At 35.4% G+C, this 20,536-nt stretch overlaps 1 protein-coding gene across 1 annotated transcript; it reads left to right on the forward strand.

Moving 5' to 3' along the window:
* Positions 1–2,083: 2,083 nt before the first annotated feature.
* On the forward strand, positions 2,084–16,272 carry Cops5 (COP9 signalosome subunit 5). The gene is made up of 8 exons (XM_076835884.1): positions 2,084–2,375; positions 4,498–4,732; positions 5,861–5,989; positions 6,633–6,698; positions 7,769–7,854; positions 11,650–11,761; positions 15,021–15,169; positions 16,032–16,272. The coding sequence occupies exons 1-8, from the start codon at positions 2,107–2,109 to the stop codon at positions 16,114–16,116; spliced, it is 1,131 nt and encodes a 376-aa protein (XP_076691999.1). The 5' UTR covers positions 2,084–2,106; the 3' UTR covers positions 16,117–16,272.
* The last annotated feature ends 4,264 nt before the right edge of the window (positions 16,273–20,536 follow it).

Raw genomic sequence — 20,536 nt, forward strand, 5'->3', positions numbered from 1 at the left:
AGTACTACTCAGCACTAAAAAATGACAAAATCATGGCATTTGCAGGGAAATGAATGGCACTAGAGCAGATTATGCTAAGTGAAGCTAGCCAATCCCTAAAAACAAATGCCAAATGTCATCTTTGATATAAGGAGAGCAACTAAGAACAGAGCAGGGAGGAAGAGCATGAGAAGAAGATCACCATTAAACAGGGACGGGAGGGAAAGGCAGAGAGAAGGGAAATTGCATGGTAAAGGAAGGAGACCCTCATTATTATACAAAATTACATAAAAGAGGAAGTGAGGGGAAAAGGGAAAAAAACAAGAGAGAGGAATGAATTTCAGTAAATGGGGTAGAGAGAGAAGATGGGAGGGGATGGGAGGGGAGGGGAGGGGGGATAGTAGAGGATAGGAAAGGCAGCAGAATACAACATACAGTAGTATGGCAGTATGTAAAAAAGTGGATGTGTAACCGATGTGAATCTGCAATTTGTATACGGGGTAAAAATGGGAGTTCATAATCCACGTGAATCAAATGTATGAAAATATGATATGTCAAGAGCTTTGTAATGATTTGAACAATAATAAAAAAAATTTAAAAAAAAGACTAGAAATAAAAATAAAAAAGAAGTGGAGGATACAACGCAAAGCATACAGTAAAAAGGAAAACCTCCATGTAAACAAATACCTTACAAAGCAGTTATAGAAGCAACTACAGAGACTTAGAGACACTGTGATTAAAATGGTTACTGGAAAGAAAGAGTTCCTATATTGAGATCTCTAAGTTGTTTTAAAGATTAATATCATCTCCCAGACAGAAAAGGAAGAGCATTTCAAACAATGCTGAACACAACTATATTGCTAAGCCAAAGAGAAGGTACTGGCATTGACGGAATGAAAAGCTTCAGTGGGTACTAAAAGAAGCTGGAGAGGTATAAAAGGATCCCGTTATGAATAGCTGTGATGCTTTTTCCCAGCAAAATTTGTATCCAAAACATCCTAGTAGTTAGTGATAAAACAATGAACACAGACCTAGACCATGTCTTGAAACTCAGAATCTAGCATTGATGGAGGGATGAGAGTACAATACCTAAAACAAACTAACAAACTAAACAAGCTTTCTATTAGCTGCTGTAGGAAACAAAAAAGGTTGGTCAGATTAATTCTACCCGGGGACAAAGGTAATTCGTAATGCTGTTAAAGACCAAACTGTAACCTATAACAAAAACTAGGAAAACTGGAAGCCTGCATGGTGATGCATGCGCGTGGGAAGGCTTCATGAAGCACAGACTCCCAACTTTGGCCAACCCTTAGCACACTAGCAAGACACTCAGCAACTCAGAGAGAACCTGTCTCAAAGTGAAAAATAAAAAGGACTGGGGTGGTAGCTGGAGGGAAAGAGCCCCTAGGGTTCAATCCCCAATACTAAAAAGATTAAGTACTGGACATTTTCAGAACACCAATAGATCACAATTTATAAAGTTTTCTAAACACGTGGAAAAAAAAAAAACATGACTTTAGAAATCCATGAGTTGTCATTACCTCCTTCAATTACTAGCGAAAGCTCATCTAAAAGCTAAGGGCCAGGGGATTTTACAAGCCCATAAAATTTTACGCATGTGCAGTGAATCATCTTAAAACATAACGACGTTTGTCTTTCCTCTCCAGAACTAGAATCCAGAACTACTTCCATTTCGTTTTTCAAAGGCATTCTTATTTTTCAGTCTTTCAAAGAACTTATTTCACTTAAGGTACCTTACACCCACACAAACACACTTTTACCAGCTTCCCAGCTTAAAGCTCCACCCACATTTCCCTTGGCGGAGGCCGAGCCTGCGCAATAGAACTGAGACGGCCAAATCCAGTTTCTGGCATAACGTTACAAGCCCTTCTTCCGGTGAGGAAGGCTATACCATTCTCAAATAGAATCATTGTGTTTGTCCTAATTCACACATAATTCACACAGTTTTCCAAGACAGTAACTTCTCCTTTCAATCACAAGACTTTCTCTCTCCATAATTTTTAAAGTAATCGCTTTTTACATAGTCGTGTTTCAAAAGAGACACGTGTCTCCCCTGCCATTCCGAATGGTATGTGCCGACCTCACCTCCGGTGTTAGGTGTCATGGATGCCCCGAGAGTCTAGTAAGAATTTGCACCCGTGGTGGGGAAGGTCTGAAGCCCACACCTGGAAACCCAGTGAAATAAAGTTGCGTTTTGGTTGTGGAAGTGACAGCTTCTCCGATTCCTCGGCGATGGCGGCGTCCGGGAGCGGTATGGCCCAGAAAACCTGGGAATTGGCCAACAACATGCAAGAAGCCCAGAGTATCGATGAAATCTACAAATACGACAAAAAACAGCAGCAAGAAATCCTGGCGGCGAAACCCTGGACTAAGGAGTGAGGAGGTCCCTGGCGAGACGCAGGGGAGGGACGGGATGGCGGGAATTTAAGAGACCCAGGAAGAGTGGGAGTCGAAGCGGGTGGAGAGCTTGTTTTGTTTTTTTACGGGAGAGTGGAGAATAGAACGAGAGCTTTGTATCTATCTTTATCCTTCTTAGTGAGGCCTAAGCCTCTCCTCGAGGGGCTGTTTGACTCTCCTTTCTTTAATCCATTTACTACCAGAGGATGTAAATGAAGAACAAGTGGTGCTTTAAATTGACACTTTTCAACATCTTTTCACATATGCCATACACTCTACCTTGAACCAGGTGTCATCATGCATCTTTTTGGGGCCTTCAGCTGATCCCAAACTGGGGGTTGCAGCTGAAATCAAGTTACCGGGCCAAGGGTCTCAAAAATAAAGAGAGATCTATAATATCGTTTTTGATTGCTGGTAATTATTCCAGAGACACACAGTCTCTACCCAGCCTCTAAAATGTTGCTTCACCAGTTCACTAAGTCACTATTTATTAAAATAGAGCTTAAGGCTCTTTGCTTCTTACTAAAATCCATGTGTCCCTGGAAATAATGACAAGTCAGGAAAGGGTTCTTCACCCCACTGTATTAGGGAGAGAGTAAAAAAGACCACAAAGGGCCCGATCTATGAAGAGATAGGAGAAATGTGGTCAACAGCAGAACATACTTTATCAGCCTCACAGTTTTTTTCAGAGTTAGCTAATTGTCCACGTATTCAATTTTAGCAATGTTTATTGAGTATTTAATATGAGCCAGGCACTGAGCTAGGGATTTTCATGTCATTTAATCTGCATGACAACCTAATACTGTATTTTCATTCCTTTTTTGCAAATAAGAAAATACGTAAGAAACTTCTTGGTCACACTGAGGTAGTGAACTCTTAAATGATCAATAGACCTAAGACCAAATCTCACAATTGCCACTTAACTAGTTGACCTTAGGAAACTAACTTATCCATCTTCATTTATCTATAATATAGAAATAAAACCTATTAGTGATGTCATGAAGATTAGATGAATTGATAAATTAAAAGGATCTAGAATTATGTAATGGGAGCACATTAACTATTATCTCCCCCGCCCCTTTTTCCTAGTAAAGGGTGGAGTCAAAATTTTATGTTTTGACTTCCAATACCAGGTCTCCATATCTTTCAGCTTGTTGTTGAAATCTGGCAAAGGAATTAAACTTGGTTGTTTTCTTGGAGCAGGCATCTTCAAAGTCTTCTTAAGAGACATTTACTGACTGCTCTGTACAATCTGGTTAGATTGCCTGATTATCTCCTTACTCCTAGGGCAGGATCTTCTATTTTAGGTAGATGTAGTTTATTTGGAAAATATCAGCTTTTCTCACTTTGGTTCTCATACTCATTTCAGCTGTCTTCAGCTGCATCATTGATATCAAAATATTTTTTATTCAAGAAATTATTCATATCCAATGATGACAAACTCTAGAATAGGGGTCATAGGAGAAGTAGGGCTATGTTTTGATTTTGAGGCTGATATCACAGAGGGAGACCACACCTTTCAACAAACTATTCAAGAGTACCACAATGCTTAGTAACAGCACTTAAGGTTTTAGTATATGTCAGGCACTAAGTTGAGTATTTTATACACTTTTTTTCATCCTAACAACTATGAAATACAAATAAGAAAACTGAGGCATAAACATTAAATGGTTGGCACAGTACCACAGCTAGAGCATGGCAGTGCCAAAATTAGGGTGGATGTTAGAGTCCACATTCATAATCATTAGGCTAGAAGGTACACCTGAGAAGGGTTAGACACAACCATTCCAACCAGAGTCAGAATCAGAAATATGCTGATTCCAAGTCAAGGGAGAAAAAGCCTACTCAAAGTATGTTTTTCCCTCTTAAACATATTTAAAAACTATTTCAGACTTCTCTCCTCCCCCACAGGGGAATACTGTACAGGACTATGACCTGTTTATTATTTCTAGTGCCCTGTAGAAACTCCTTTTCCACTTCCTTTTTCTTCCCACATTCATTTCTGTAAATCCATTCAGTACTTGTTATCTTCACAAAAACTGTCTTTTGAAATTGTACTCTATATAAGAAATTTAATTACACCATGATTTTGTTTTGTAGTCACCATTACTTTAAATACTGCAAAATCTCAGCTTTGGCTCTACTAAAAATGGTGATGCATGCCAGATCAGGAGGCAACTTGGAAGTGATGGGTTTGATGCTAGGAAAGGTGGACGGTGAAACCATGATCATTATGGACAGTTTTGCTTTGCCTGTAGAGGGCACTGAAACCCGAGTAAATGCTCAGGCTGCTGCATATGAGTACATGGCTGCATACATAGAAAACGCCAAACAGGTAAAAATGTTTTCTTAAAGTTTAGTCCCTACAGAGTCTCAAGGTGACTTTTGAGTTTCTAAACTGAAAACTATTTCTTTACGTTAAATTTTATATTTTAAATTCAACAATTTCTATATAAAATGATATAAGATTAGAAGCATGATAAGATTTATACCATGGGGACTGAGGGTGTAGCTCAGTAGTAAAGCACTTTCCTAGAATGCTCAGAGTCCTGGATTTGATTCCCAGCACTGGAGGAAAAAAAGGATTTAGAGCATAGACCCCCCACACAAAATAAATTCTCATTCATTATCAGATGTGTGTTTAAAATCAAAAGTTTGAGCCAGGCATGGTGGCACACTCCTCTAATCCCAGCAACTTGGGAGGATGAGGCAAGAGGATCACAAATTCAAGGCTAATCTTAGCTGCTAAGTAATTTGCAAGATCCTGTCTCAAATTTTAAATTAAAAAAAAAAAAAAGGCAGGGGGCACTAGGGATGTGACTCAATGGTTAAGCACCCCTGGGTTCAATCTCCAGAACCTAAAAAAATAAGTCTGGGTGCTGAGAATGTACCTCTGTGGTAGAGTGCATACTTAGCATGCACAAAGCCTGAGTTTAGTCCCAACACCAAAAATCAAAAAGTTTGGAAACAACCTAAATATTCATGAATATAAAACCAGTTAAATAAATGATGGTACATTCTTCTTAGGCAGCCTTTAAAAAAAAATAGCTATCTATATATTTACTTATATAGAGCAAACCCTAGAATAATTTGTTGAGTAAAAAAGCAAAGTATAAAACACTGTATATGGCATGCTATTGTGTGTCACTGTGTTTATTAATTTACTACATGAATGTAAAAATATCTCTATAAGGCTATGTAAGCAGTAGGCAACAGGGGTAGAAATCAGCTGAAGTGAAAGAGATGGGAAGGAAACTGAATACCTTTATTGTTCTTGTACTTTGTTAATTTTGTATGCTTTGTACACGTATTACCTATTCAAATAACTCCTTTTTTAACAAAAGCAGTATATTCTAAGAATTATTTTGCTTGATGTTTACTGCAATGCTACATTAAAACAAATAATAAATGTCTTGAAAATTAAACAGAAACCTCAAGCTCCTTTGTCCTCTTCATTTGTTAGGTTGGTCGCCTTGAAAATGCAATTGGCTGGTACCATAGCCACCCTGGCTATGGCTGCTGGCTTTCTGGGATTGATGTTAGTACACAGATGCTTAACCAGCAGTTCCAAGAACCATTCGTAGCAGTGGTGGTAAGTACTTTTAAACCAGTTTTAATTAAGTTCTTCATGAACGTTTACTAAAACAAGACTTAAAACAGTATAGTAAAGAGCAAAAGCTCTGGTGTCAATCTGTAAAGACTTGAATCAGAATTCTACCTATTAACAAAACTGGGGCTTTGAGCAAGTTACTTAATCTTTCTACAACTCACACCCTACCCACAAAAGATGAGGGTAATCAGCACACATGTCTCAGCACCCAGCTTGTCAGAGGTATTCCATTAGTGTTATTTGACTAGAGTAAGGAAATTTCCTTACTAGAGTAAGGAAATGCTAGAGGGCGTTTTAGATAGAATCCCATATTCTAAGAGGAAAGTAAAAATTGTTCATCTATCAAAAGGGAAAAAAAAGCCTTTTAAAAAGAGATGAGCAAATTCTCAAATAATAATCCTAAATGATGTAACAACTAAATGTAATCTCTAAATTTCCTGTGAGGAATTCCTATGTTTAACCATTTCAAAAAAACTTTCTGGTTTGGTTATTTTTTTCATATTGTTTGGTCATTTATTGTGTATGTGCATAGTGTTCCATATGTATTTCTAGATTTATAATATTTTAATAAATATCAGTATATAATGATTTGTATTGACAGATGTTAAATGTATCTTTCTTGTAGATTGATCCAACAAGAACAATATCTGCAGGAAAAGTGAATCTTGGAGCCTTTAGGACATACCCAAAGGTAATTTTTTAAAATTATAAGTCATATTTTTTTTTTTCTTTTTTGAGTACCAGGGATTGAATTCTTGAGCACTTAGCTACTGAGCCTCATCCCCAGCCCTATTTTGTATTTTATTTAGAGACAGGGTCACAGTGAGTTGCTAACAACTCACTGTTACCAAGTCTGGCTTTGAACTTGCTATCTTTGTGTCTCAGCCTCCCAAGCTGCTGGGATTATAGTATAAGTCTTTTTTTGTTGTTGTTGATAGATCTTTATTTTATTTATTTATACGTGGTGCTGAGAATAATCAAACCCAGTGCCTCACACATGCCAGGCAAGTGTGCTACCGCTGAACCACAGTCCCAGCCCTAAGTCATAATTTTCTAAACTCCAAATATTTCGCTTATTTTTAAGGATATGCTGTGACTAGTATCTCTGTCCTAAAATAGTTTGTTTAAAGTAGCAAACTACCACAGACTGACTCTTAACAAATAACATAAATGTATTTTCTTTTGTTATCAATTTTACTGGAAAAGCAGTCTTTATATGGGAGCGGGGATAACCAAGGATTGAACTCAGGGGCACTCAACCACTGAGCTACATTTCCCAGCCCTTTTTAATATTTTATTTAGAGACAGGGTCTCACTGAATTTCTTAGCACTTTGTTTTTGGTGAGGTTGGCTTTGAACTTGCAATCCCCCTGCCTCTGCATCTTAAGTCACTGGTATTACAGGTGTATACCACCACGACCAGTCAGTAATCTTTATTTAATAGAAACAGCAAGCTACAGTTCCCTCCTCTGGAGGATGCTTGTAGTCTGCAGTAGATAATGCATAGGTATATATCTCCTAAGGTCAAAAAAAAAAAATTCATCTATAAACCAAATCCAGCCTATTGCCAGAAAGTGGAGTTGGAGAAGTAGAAGCTATATATATATATATTTTTTTTTTTTTTTTAAAGAGTATTTATGTTGAATATTCGTCTCCCCAAAATTAATGCTCCTATAAATAAAAAGCTGCAGAGAAAAAAACAGTTTATCTTGGGTTTTTATTTTATTTTGTTTTTTAATCTTCTGTATTATTTTTGTTTAGGGCTACAAACCTCCTGATGAAGGACCTTCTGAATACCAGACTATTCCACTCAACAAAATAGAAGACTTTGGTGTACATTGCAAACAGTAAGTAACTAAAAAAATGTATCTGAATCCAAAATCACAGGAAACCTCAGAGATCATACAGTCCAAGCCCTTTATTAATTTTTTTAATGTTGATGGAGTTTTATTTTATTCATTTATTTATATACAGTGCTGAGAATCAAACCCAGTGCCTCACACATGAGGCAAGTGCTCTTTCACTGAGCCATGATCCCATTTTTTACACAATGGAGCACAACTTTTCATTTCTCTGGTTGTACATGATGTAGAGTCACATCATTCATGCAGTTATACCTGTACATATGTTAATATTGTATGTCTCATTCCACCATCTTTCCCCCACATCTCCCTCTCCTTCTCTAATCACATCTTCCTCCCCTTTACTCAATCCAAAGTTCCTCCATTCTTTGCCCACCCCCGCAAAGTTCCTCCATTCTTCCTCCCCCTGCACCATCATTATGGATCAGCATCCACTTATCAGACAAAATATTTGGCCTTTGGTTTTTATTTAATGTTAAAGAAGCTAGTGAAATCAGTTTTGTTTACCTTTTAAATATATCTTATCACCTATCACCTTCATCCAAGCCACAACTAATACTGCATATACATTTTGCCTCTTAAAATTGTTTTCTCAGCCAAACTAAAATGTCAGACTGTGTTTCTTCTCAGAATGATTTTCCATCTCACCAAGAATAAGATCCTTGGGCTAGGGTTGTAGCTTAACGGTAGAGTACTCGCCTCCCACACGTGGAAGGCACTGGGTTCCATCCTTAGCACCACATAAAAATTTAAAGAACATAAATAAATAAGTAAAGGTATCGTGTTCATCTGCAATTAAAAAAAAATAGAATAAGAACCTTAAGCCTTCCCATAGACTACACAACCCCATATGGTTTAGCATCCACACTCTCTCAAGGCTCGTCTCTTAGCACTATCCCATGGTTCAGTTCAGCAGTACTTACCTCTTTAGCACTGAACCCATGGTTCAGTCCAGCAGTACTTATCTCTTTAGTGTTTCTCAGATGTATCCCCCAGGCTTCTGCCTTTGGGCTTTTGTACTTACTGTTCCCTTTACCTGAAACATTCTTCCTTATTTCCATATGGCTCCCTAACTGTTTTAATTGTTGACTATCTCTTTAAGAGTCACCTTAACAGAGAATGTTCATTGATCACCCTATCTCAAAATAATACCTTCCTGTCACTTTGTGTCTACCTTCTCTGCTTTCTTTTTCTTCATAGCACTTGTCACTATCTGATATGTTTGAATCCTTATTATTGACCCCTTGAGCATGTGGATTTTATTAGAATTATTTGCTGCTGTAGCCTTGCTTTTAAAACAGAAAGTAAAGGTATCCCCACACCGTGGACTCTTGTGAGAGTTACCCTAAAGTCCGACCTTTTCCCTAGGGCTTTGCAGGTTTGGGGTTCTGGCTCAGAGGTAGAGTGCTCACCTAGCATGCGTGAGGCCCTGGGTTCGATCCTCAGCACCACATAAAAATGAAATAAAGGTTCTGTGTTCACTTACAACTAAAATAAATAAATAAATATTAAAAAAAAAAAAAACAGCAAGGCACATAGAAGAGAGGGCACTAAAAAACACCTCTCATCCCAACTTTAATGAGTATTTTGACTATCCATATGCTCTTATTTTTCTCTCTCAGAGAAATTCTTCGAAAATTCAGATTTTCTAAAATTGAGTTTTTAAATATTCTGGTTTTCAATCATGTCTGACATATTTCTGTAATAATAATACCTCCACCCTAAATGATTAGGATTAAGCATTTGATTTGATCTTTTGAAAAAAATTTAAATTATTTCTGTTTAAGGAAATTGCTCCTAATTATTTTTCTGATTAACAATTATGTTTTCATATTAATTTTTTTCTGTAACCTAACAGCACCTTTCCCTATTTTTCTTTCTGTTGGTTCATTCTTTTGTCTTCCTTAAATAAGTTTCTTTTGACAAGTACCCCACTTGATATTCTGAAATAGTAGCCTATCAGAGAGGAGTAGCTACTTGCTAGTTCCTACATTGCTAGAGCCTAGAATTTTGAACCAAAAATTGCTAGAATATTCAAAAACATTCTCTTTGGATTGATTCCTAAATAAGAAAGAATAAGAACAAGTAAATTATTGGATTATTTTTTGACAAATATTCAGTGAAGCATAGTGCCAAATCAAAAGAATAAGGTTATTATACATACATTTCCTAAATTACTTGATGATAGGTTATTATTAGCAGTTTATTGGCTTTTCTTTTTCTTATAGTAAAGGTTATTTATTTATTTACTTATTAATTTATTTATTGGTACTGGGGATTAAACCCAGGGGTGCTTTTTTATTGTGTTCGTGTCACTTTTATCCTTTGCACCACTACCCCAGAATCTGAGCCTTTATCTTTTCCTATCTACCCCACTCCAATGGCTTCCTTTGTGGGTATCCCTGCGTCCATTTTTTATCCTCTAGCATATAATGATATTACCACAATCAACTTTCTAAAACTCCCTTTGGCTATATCATTGCTCTACTCAAACACTTTCCATGAGTCCAAAGTACCTAAAGAATAAAAAATTATAAATTTCTTGACCTTTTACATAACATCTTCCAGCAGCTGGACCTCAGTATGCCATTATAAGTTTCCCTCACAGTATTCTTCTCCTCTTGCTAAATTGGCCAAACCAATTCACTTATTACCCTTACATGTGTTTCCTTTCATAGATGATGCTCTCTACCTAATGCCTTCTGTGTTCTCAACATACCCACACCATGGACTCTTTTTTTTTTTTTTTGTAATATTTATTTTTAGTTGTAGTTGGACACAACACCTTTATTTTATTTATTTATTTTTACGTGGTGCTGAGGATCAAACCCAGGGCCTTGCATGTGCTAGGTGAATGCTCTACTGCTGAGCCACAATCCCAGCCCCATACCGTGGACTCTTGTGAGAGTTACCCTAAAGTCCGACCTTTTCCCTAGGGCTTTGCATCTGGTTCTAGCTCTAAATGACCACTTCACATCCTCTTAATAGTACTCATTATCTTGAATACTCAATTGGTAATTGTTTCTTTTTACATATACACTTTGGCATCACTTACTGTTATTCAACATGTTTCATTATATTTAATATTTTTGGATTCATTCCACTTCTTCTATATAAATGGTGAGTTCCTAATAAAGAAGTTTCTTGTGCTTCTTTGTATCCACTAATGTGTGTAACCTACTGAGATAGTTAAAATTTTGTTACATTTAAATTATGTATGTTTTTCAGACATTAACCAAATTTTCCTTGCTACAACCTGATTATAAATTAAGCACCTTTGGAAGCAGTAGAGATTATTTTAAGTATCTTAGAACATACTTTTAAAGTTTTCTTTTCCAAAAAGTAGTAGGCTCTAATCAGGGGATTAGAAAGGTAAGAATGAGGAGTGCACATGTCACTTTTAGTATACTTAAAAAGACTAACAAAAATGATAGTGAATCCTAAAGAAGCAGCTCATTAAGTTTATGTGCTGTTAGCTGGAAGTTACAAGACTTAATAACACAAACATAACATTCAGAAAGTCTGATTATTAATAACTTCTTGGAAATTTCTGGACTTCACAGAAGGAAAACATAAAATAAAGAAATTTTGTAGATAGAAGATTTGAAATCACACCCCTGAAGAAAAAGAACACATGGTTACCTCTTATTGTTAGACTAAAAACTAAAACATGACTATTTTAATATAAAGTATAATTTGCTTAAATTTGGCTATGACTTCTATATGATATAATTGAATATTTTTTTTTTTACTTATTCAATTTGTGCTTTTGTTTCATAGATACTATGCCTTAGAAGTCTCATATTTCAAATCCTCTTTGGATCGCAAATTACTTGAGCTTTTGTGGAATAAATACTGGGTGAATACACTGAGTTCCTCTAGCTTGCTTACTGTGAGTACTCTACTTGTAAGGGATGCATTTGAATTTTATATAAGCTATAAAAGCTGTTTAATATTTGAAACCCCCTTACACAGAAAAGCTGTACCCAACTTGGCCACAACAAGAGGGTTGGGATGGGATTCTGCACTGCTGAGCTAGATCAGAATTCTAGGCAAATCTTATGTCTGTCTCATGTCAGAGAGACCATGTATAAATGGCAAAGAGAGTGGCCAGATCAGGGTGAGATCTGCTGTGCTTGCCTTAAAGGGATGTATAGAGGGGCTGGGGTTAGTGGCTCAGTAGTAGCCTAGCATGTATGAGGCTCTGGGTTCCATCCTCAGTACCACATAAAAATAAATAAAATAAAGGTATTATGTCTATCTACAACTTAAAAAAATATGTGGGAAAAAAATGATGTCTAGCGAAAAAATACAAATATTTGCTGTATCAGATGTCTTTTGGACTCTGGTTTCAAGTAATAAGACACTCAGAAATAAGAAAGAGAATCATGGTGGGAGTATAGCTCCCTGGTAGAGTGATACTTATGGTATGGGTCCTAGGTTCAGTCCCCAGCACCAGAAAAAAAAAGGAAAGAAAGTTATATAAGTTACTAAGTCTCAGAGTAGAGCATTCAAGCAATATTATAAAGTCTTGCTTTTTTCTCTCTCTCAGCTTTATTGATTAGTTTCAGTTTCAGGTTTCATGTGAAAGCAAGATGGCAACTTTAGCCTCAGATCTCCCAGTCTTACGCTTTCATGTTCAAAATAGGAAATCAAGGGCTGGGGTTGTAGCTCAGTGGTTGAGCGCTTGCCTAGCGAGGTGAGGCATTTGGTTCAATCCTCAGCAGCACCACATACAAATAAATAAAGGTTAAATTCTTTAGAAAAAAGCGGGGGGCGGGGAATCCAGAAATACACATACTCTTGCTTATTCTTAGGCAAAGCCTCATTGTTTCTGATTGACTTACTTAGGATACATGCTCTTCTACTTAGATCTTGTGTAGGCCAAGGGAATGAATTCAGTGAGTGTTGGGCTGGGGTGGAGGCAGCTCCTTCAGGAACTTAGTAAGATGGGGAAAGAGAGATCATAAGACTCTTGCTTTAAAGCAACAGATAGTGAGCAGCAACTGAATATTGTCTGATTATATCGCTAAAACCTAAAATATTTAGGAAGACATTTACTTCCTAAAGGGGAGGCTGTTTCATTTAGTGCAGTGTACATAGTGATTAGAACCATGGGGTTTGGAGTAAAATAAACTGGATTTGAAAACAGCTCTGCTACTTTCTTTACTAGTTCTGATTACCTTCAGAAAGTTATTTAATATGACTTTTATACCTGAGACATTCTCAGGTATAAAATTATAATACTATATACATCATTAAGTATACTGAAAATTTTTGGACTTAATATAAAGCAATTGGTGGAATACCTGGCATATAATAAAGCCTCAATAAATGATTTTTTTTTTTTTTTTTTGGTGTATACAGAAAAATGTCACTTAAGCCTATTTACAATGATTGTAAATACAGTTCTGACAAGGCTTCTGTTCTTATTGCTTATCCTCAGGGGTCAGAAGTAGTAGATTAGAAAGAAGAGATTGATCAGAGTAGTAAGTAAACATTGTTTCCTTTGTGCCAGACACTGCTAAATGCTTTATATATGTTGTTTCCTTAGAGGCAAATGTACTAATAGCAGCCAAAAGTGACACCTGGTGGCAAACAGTGAAAACACTTCAAGACCAGAGCAGTCTGAGCCTTGGTGTAAAGGCAAAGAGATCAACCTACTCAGACCTGTGGCTATCCCTGTATTGTAGTACTGCATATACAAGGATATTAATAATCAGGAAACAATTAAATTTCATTTTTTCCTTTTTTGTGGTTTTACATAATTATAGCATTTTAAGAAAAAATATAGAATTATGTATTCAGCTTCTCTTTTTTTCCCAGCTAAAGTAGTTAATTACAGCATATAACCAAAAAGCTACCAGAAAAAAAAAAGTTATTTTCTAATTTAGGAAATTAGTTCCTTATGTTCATTCTCTATGCATTTGAAATGTAATTGGGTATTAAAAAAAAAGCAGAAGTGAGAAATGTAATTGGGTATATTTTATTATAGTTTTAATAATAGCTATTTCTAGTGACCCACATTTTCATGGCTTGAGTAGCTAAATCTTCTGAATATGAAGTAGTCCATAAGCCTTAGAGTTTTTTTCCAAGTCTGTGGTGTAAAACTGTATTTATTTCCTAAACCACTTACATCCAGACAAAATGAACATAGTTGCATCTTTTAACAATATCATAAATTTGTAAAATCATTAGAAGAACAAGTAACATTTTAAAGGGCCCTCTGATAGCTGTGATGACAGCAAATAACTTCTCATGTTAGGTGATAAATCTGTTTCCCTTATACCATCTTAAAAATTGAACAAGTAGGATAATGTTCTTATTTCTGCCAAGTTGTTTATTAATCTTCATTCTCTTCTATCAAAGATTTAGGAAAGAAATGTAACATACTTTGCAACTTGCATTTGTGATTTTTTTAATATTTTACACTATAACTAAAAAATTGTAAATATAACCAAGTGTAACTGTACATATGTAACTGTTTAAATTTTTCTTTATAAAAAGGATGTCATTTTCTAGAAAAATAATATAAACCAGTTTTCCAAGTGGTAGGTATGCATGTGAGAATATAGCATTACTCTAAGATATAACTGTACTTATAGCTGGGTGCAATGATTACAGGTAGGTTTATTTTCTTCTTTATATTACTCTACATTTTCTAAAATTTCAATGATAACTATTAATTTTATAATCAAAATCTAAAACAAGTGTTTTTTAAATATTGTCAAAAGTACTAGTTCTAAAAGTTTAGCTAACAATTATTAGGCCTTTTCTAAGTGCCATGGACAATTCTGAGTGTTATATATAAATATTAAACTTCATTTAATTTTCTCAATAGTCTTATATAATAATTATTGTTACCGTTTCCCATTTTCAGAAGAGGACCAGGAAGCATGCCCCCGGCTTCCTAGCTAATCTGCAGCAGCACCAGAACCTAGATTCAGATCTGTGAATTTCAAAGCCTCCCATAACAACAAATATTATATTTAAGTGGTCAAAAAGAAAATTTCCAAATTTAATCTTAAAATTGTAAAAGGAAAAGTATCTATGTTCTAACTGCTTAAATTTAGAAGCAGTTTTTTAGGTGAAGACGGTTATAAATTATGGGTTTCATATTATGTCCTGATACAGTGCCATTTTCTCCACAGAATGCAGACTATACCACTGGTCAGGTGTTTGATTTGTCTGAAAAGTTAGAGCAGTCAGAAGCCCAGCTGGGCCGAGGGAGTTTCATGTTGGGTTTAGAAACACATGATCGAAAGTCAGAAGACAAACTTGCCAAAGCTACAAGAGACAGGTAAGAGTAAATATGTAAGATTCTCACACCTAATTTTTTCTTTCAAAATTTGAAAATAATAGTAAGATTCAAATTCCGTACAGTTTAGCCTAGTTTTAACTTAGAATGGTACCTGAATATTAAAGTATTAGACTTTGAAGAATTCTCATATACAGATTTTAACTTCAAAAATTTAGGAGACATTATATTAAAACATTAAAGGCTCAAAGTTCTGTATGTTGTGATACACACCTATAATCCCAGTCACTTTAGAGACTGAGGCAGGGGGATCACAAGTTCAAGGCCAATCTGGGCAATTTAATAAAATGCCATCTCAAAAAAGTGTTGGCGATGTAGCTCACTGGTAGAGCACTTGCCTAGCTTGTGTGAGGCCTGGGTTCAATCCCTAGTACTCCCCCCAAAAAAGAAAAGCATAGAATTATTTTTTAAATTATTCTAAATAATAAAGGATAAGACTTTATGTAATATTAGAATCCTATAATTACGGATTAATGTGTCATTAATATATAATTTATAACATTGTATGTTATCATATTTTCATAAATATAATAATAATATATAATTTTAGTTGTCTTCTAAAACAGAACTTTTCCCAAAGCTGCTGACAAGTAACAAAATTAACAATTTAGAATTGTATCAAATTTTACATTGTCATTCTTGTATGAAGGTTCTAGTAAGTAATGAAATGGGTTAAAAGACATGAAGAAGTCTAAAATTTATAAGGGTAAACTTCAGATTGGTGTGATTTGGGAGTATGAATGAAACTAAGAAAATATTGGAAGTGTACAGATAAACATGAGAGGAGAAGTGCATGCATGTTTGAACCATTTTCAGTTTGTGACATTATGTCTTTTCTTTTCAGCTGTAAAACCACCATAGAAGCCATCCATGGATTGATGTCTCAGGTTATTAAGGATAAACTGTTTAATCAAATTAACATCTCTTAAACAGTCACTGGTAGTACTTTTGCCTGAAAACTGGTATGCGGAAAAATACTCAAGTAATACTTTTAAAACCAGTTACCAAAAATCTGATTAGAAGTATAAGGTGCTCTGAAATGTCCTGAATATTAACATCCTGTAATAAAACTCTATAAAATGAAATTGTCTGTTTCATTTGTGGGTGAAACTGCATTATTTTTCTAGTATCCTTTAATGCTCTTGAATATGAAAGAAAAAATATTAGACCCTTTCTATTTTTGGAAGCATCTTGCCTATCTAAATTAATCAATGAATTTCAGCATTTCATTTGACATACTCTGACCAGAACCACTTTTGATTTTTGCCTTTACCTTCTTTTGACGGTCTGTTAGTAAAAATAAAATTTAACATTTTTATGTTGCTATAAAATATTAGCCAAGTCATACCCTAGATTATTTTCCTGAAAGTCAAGTAACTTTATTAGAGACAGAACAAACATAGCCCAGAGTATTCAGATATTTGCCAGTGATTTTCCTGAACCAGGCCCAATGTTACTCTTGAACAAGCTAAACATGGCCACTGTCCTCACAGAACTTAACTATGGAGGCTAAGGCTAGTTGACAAGCACATAAGTATACTATTGTGAAGGGAGAAATAAAATATGCTGGTGAATTCTTGGGAGAAACACTTCTTCCAAAGAGGACTTAGCAAAGTTCAGGTGAAACTTGAAGGAAAGGAGGACTAGCCAGAAAAGGGTAATAGGTAGGCAATTACTATTCTAGTCGGAGAATACAACAATGGACAGGTGGCTTGGGGCAGAAAGCTTCAAGGAAATGAAATCAGTTCTGCTTGAAATTAGTATGCCTAATACATTGACTAAACTCTCACTTTACATCCAATCATCACTTTGGATTTGAAGCTTCCTATCCAATAGAAGGACAATTTCTGATTAGTTATCCCAGAGAAGGAGACAGATAAAAGATAGGAGATAATTATCTGATAGAAGGAAGGTAGATCCTACTGGGGCCTTTGGAGTTGATCCTCATAGCACTGGGGAGTTAAAAGACTTATAAACAGCAGAAATATTCTGCATTATTTTTTCTAAGCACTCTATAGAGATTTGGCAGTAAAGACCAGATGAAATAACCTATGTAATAAAGAATGAGTAGAGGGGCTCCACACAATGGCACATGCCTGTTGGGAGGCTGAGGCAGGAGGATCATAAGTTCAAAGCCAGGCTCAGTAATTTAGGCACTAAGCAACTCAGCGAGACCCTGTCTCTAAATAAAATATTAAAAAGGGCTTGGGACGTGGTTCAGTGGTAATCATCCCTGGATTTATTCAATCCCCAATACCAAAAAAAAGTGAAAGAATGGAGAGCCTAATGTAAACATTTCTGTAATAGGCTCTGTCAGAAAGGCCTCAGAAACCAGCTGCATCTACAAGATACACTGAAAACCTGGGGAAAGTCCCCTTTAATTGTTGCAGTTTATAAAATTCCAACTAGTAAAACATTATAAGGCCTCAAGAAATGAAGAGAAAATAAAAATTATTCTTTATACATTCTATAAATCCTGACTGACAAGATTTTATTTATACCAGTAAGCTCATAAAGGCAATTCAAGTACTATATTGAATTTTAGTTTAAAAAATGTATATTATTGGGATTTCTTAAAACTGCAATAACTGATCACAATTCTTCAAATGATTTCCCCTTTATTCAATAATATTAATAAAACAGCTTGGTTGATTAATGGGAAGGTTAAGATGACATCTTAATCATCCACCTCATTTTTGAGAAGGTGAATGTAATGAACGAATACAGCTAATTGATTATTTTCTTTGCATGATGATGAACATTAAATTTTTGATGTTACTGTAACATTTTAAGGTAAAACTTTATTTTTAGGTTAATTTTCTAAAAAAGGAAAATGTAAGGAATGTTTTTGGTATGGAAATAATAAATGCAGGTAAATCTTGTTTAAAAAAAAATAGAGAGCCTAAGACTGAATCATGGAAACATCAAATTTTTTAAATGGGCAGAAAAGGAGACCACAGGAGCAAAAAAAGAAAAGGACCTTTAAAAAAAGAATTTAGCCAGTGATTTCACATGCTGCCAAAAAGGTCAATTAAAAAAAAAAATTGTCTGAAGGTTTTCCACAAGCTTTAGAAAGAAGACAGTCTTTGGTTAAGATGAGAAAGCTAATTAACATTAGCATTTAAATACAGATACTATAAATGGGACAGCCTTTTGGACTTGTTTTTTTTTTTATTAATATTTATTTTTTAGTTGTAGTTGAATACAATACCTTTATTTTTATTTATTACGTGGTGCTGAGAATTGAACCCAGGGCCTGGCACGTGCTAAGGAAGCACTCTACAGCTGAGCCACAACCCCAGCCCAACTTGTTTTATTCATTAAGTAAAAGTATATACTTGGAATTTCATGACTGAAACTCACCTCCATTTTTATGCCCTTTTAAAAAAAATGACTACCCTCAAAGAATAACCAAAATCTGTATTTAATGCCAAAATTTCAGCAACACCAATATTGTATTGAATCATTCTGCTAAGAACAGCAACAAGCTTGTTGAGGTTTCCCTGATTGTCATGATTAAATGTTTAAATTTTTGACCAGAAAGAGTACAGAGTCATTAGAGTCACCATGGGAAGCATATTAGCAATTTTCATTCCAAGGCTAGAATACTATTATCCACATTTACATTGGTGAACTAATCAGTTAAGATATCTCAGTGACATAGAAAATACTTCTCACAACAAAGAAAAATAACCAGGAAAAGAAATTTTTTTAGTCCTAATTTCATTGGACTCATTTTGAGAAGTCTCGGTGTTTATCAGTAACAGTAACCAAAGCCAAAATTGCTTAAATAAATAGAATGTTGGCTCACCTAACTCCAAGGTTCAGAGTTATAAGTTGGATGAGACTTCTGTCAGGGTTCTCATCTCTGCCCTCCTCATATTGACCTGGACTTAAGTAGTTTCCTCCAAAGTTGGTATTATACCACACCATCCACTTAAGGGGAAAAGCTGCTCACTAGTGTCCAAATAAGGTTCTGACTTCACTCTGATCTAACTTGAGTGACATGCCCAATTGCACATGACTGGTTAGTTAAAGCTACCCCTTGACCTCAGAGTGGGGTCAGTAATCCAAAATGCATTAAGTACTACACAATGGGTTAAGTGGATGCCACAGAGACAACCAACAATGACCCCTCAATCAGCCATCCATCCTAGGCAAAAACAGCCCCAGAAGGGAACATTTGTATTTTATTTGAAATGTAGTAACTTAAAAGTAAGGTCTTTCGCAGATGTTCTTAAAGCATATCTTTAAATTTTAGTTTCGTGATCACTTTTCTTAAACATGTTCCTATTTATAACATCAAGCTTTTAGCAACTCAAGATTCAATTTGCAGTCATAATTTATAAACTGAAGTCATGAGATGAGATTTGTTGCCTTTTCCTGGAAAATATTATCTTATAGCCTTGAGCTATTCAGGAGCTGAAAAGGCCATTTTTCCTGAGTGAAGTCTGTTTTTTGTTCAGTTTCAAATTTTTCATAGATAATTTCTCAAACTCTTTGGTGATAATATACAGGAAATGTCAATCATCATAAAAAATTTAATCCCAATGTCCAAGTAATTTTTAAAAGGAATAGGAGCAGGACTTCAAGCCCAGGCTCTAGCAGAGATGGAAAGAAGTCAGTTGATATGGAATGGGTTATACTTTACAATTATATGAGTATCTTGATGTGCCTGTTTTCATTGACTACCAATAGCATACCACTCAGGTTGTTATTTTGAAATCAACAATACTGCCAAGGACAAAAAAGAGCCAAGAAAAGCCATTTGTGCTCCATTGTTTCTGAATTTGGAAAATAAAAGCTTACACCAAACATTTCTTGCTCCCTTTGAGTGATCAAGTCTGAAGACTGTCACAAGTTTAGTATGAATACCTGGTATACGAACTTTAAAAAAAAAATCAGTACATTGCACAATAGAATAATAAACTGCCCCAAAACACAGCCACTTAAAAATAAACACAAAGGAGCAGAAGCATGAGTAACTTTACAATGAATCAGAAAAGCTGGGAGTTGAAGTGCTGCATGTTGCAGAGGTTCAGTTTCCAAAACTGTCCTGTGACTGATGAGGTACAGACGCGTAAGTCATGCATGCAGAGAAGAGTTCATTTATATTACTAAGTCTGCACTGTATCCACATGTAGCTAAATAAACTTAACAGAACATAGACCATTAAGTTTCTAAGGTTTCTTTTGTATTTCTGGATTGTTTTAACTATAACCTAAGATATATATATAGTGAGTATATATATATACACATATATATTGATATATATATATATTGGTGAGTAATGTGGTTTTCTGTTTGTTTGTTTGTTTGAAGACAGAAAAATATACTGCATAGTATGAT

The sequence above is a fragment of the Callospermophilus lateralis genome, chromosome 16 (assembly GCF_048772815.1).
Source record: "Callospermophilus lateralis isolate mCalLat2 chromosome 16, mCalLat2.hap1, whole genome shotgun sequence".
Lineage (NCBI taxonomy): Eukaryota > Metazoa > Chordata > Mammalia > Rodentia > Sciuridae > Callospermophilus > Callospermophilus lateralis.

Bases quoted from the DNA above. Each gene is read 5' to 3' on its own strand.
- Cops5 (XM_076835884.1), top strand. From the start codon at position 2,107: ATGCCCCGAGAGTCTAGTAAGAATTTGCACCCGTGGTGGGGAAGGTCT. The intron at 2,376-4,497 runs GTGAGGAGGTCC...TTTGTTTTGTAG, and splicing joins GCGAAACCCTGGACTAAGGA to TCACCATTACTTTAAATACT. The intron at 11,762-15,020 runs GTGAGTACTCTA...TTTTCTCCACAG, and splicing joins GTTCCTCTAGCTTGCTTACT to AATGCAGACTATACCACTGG.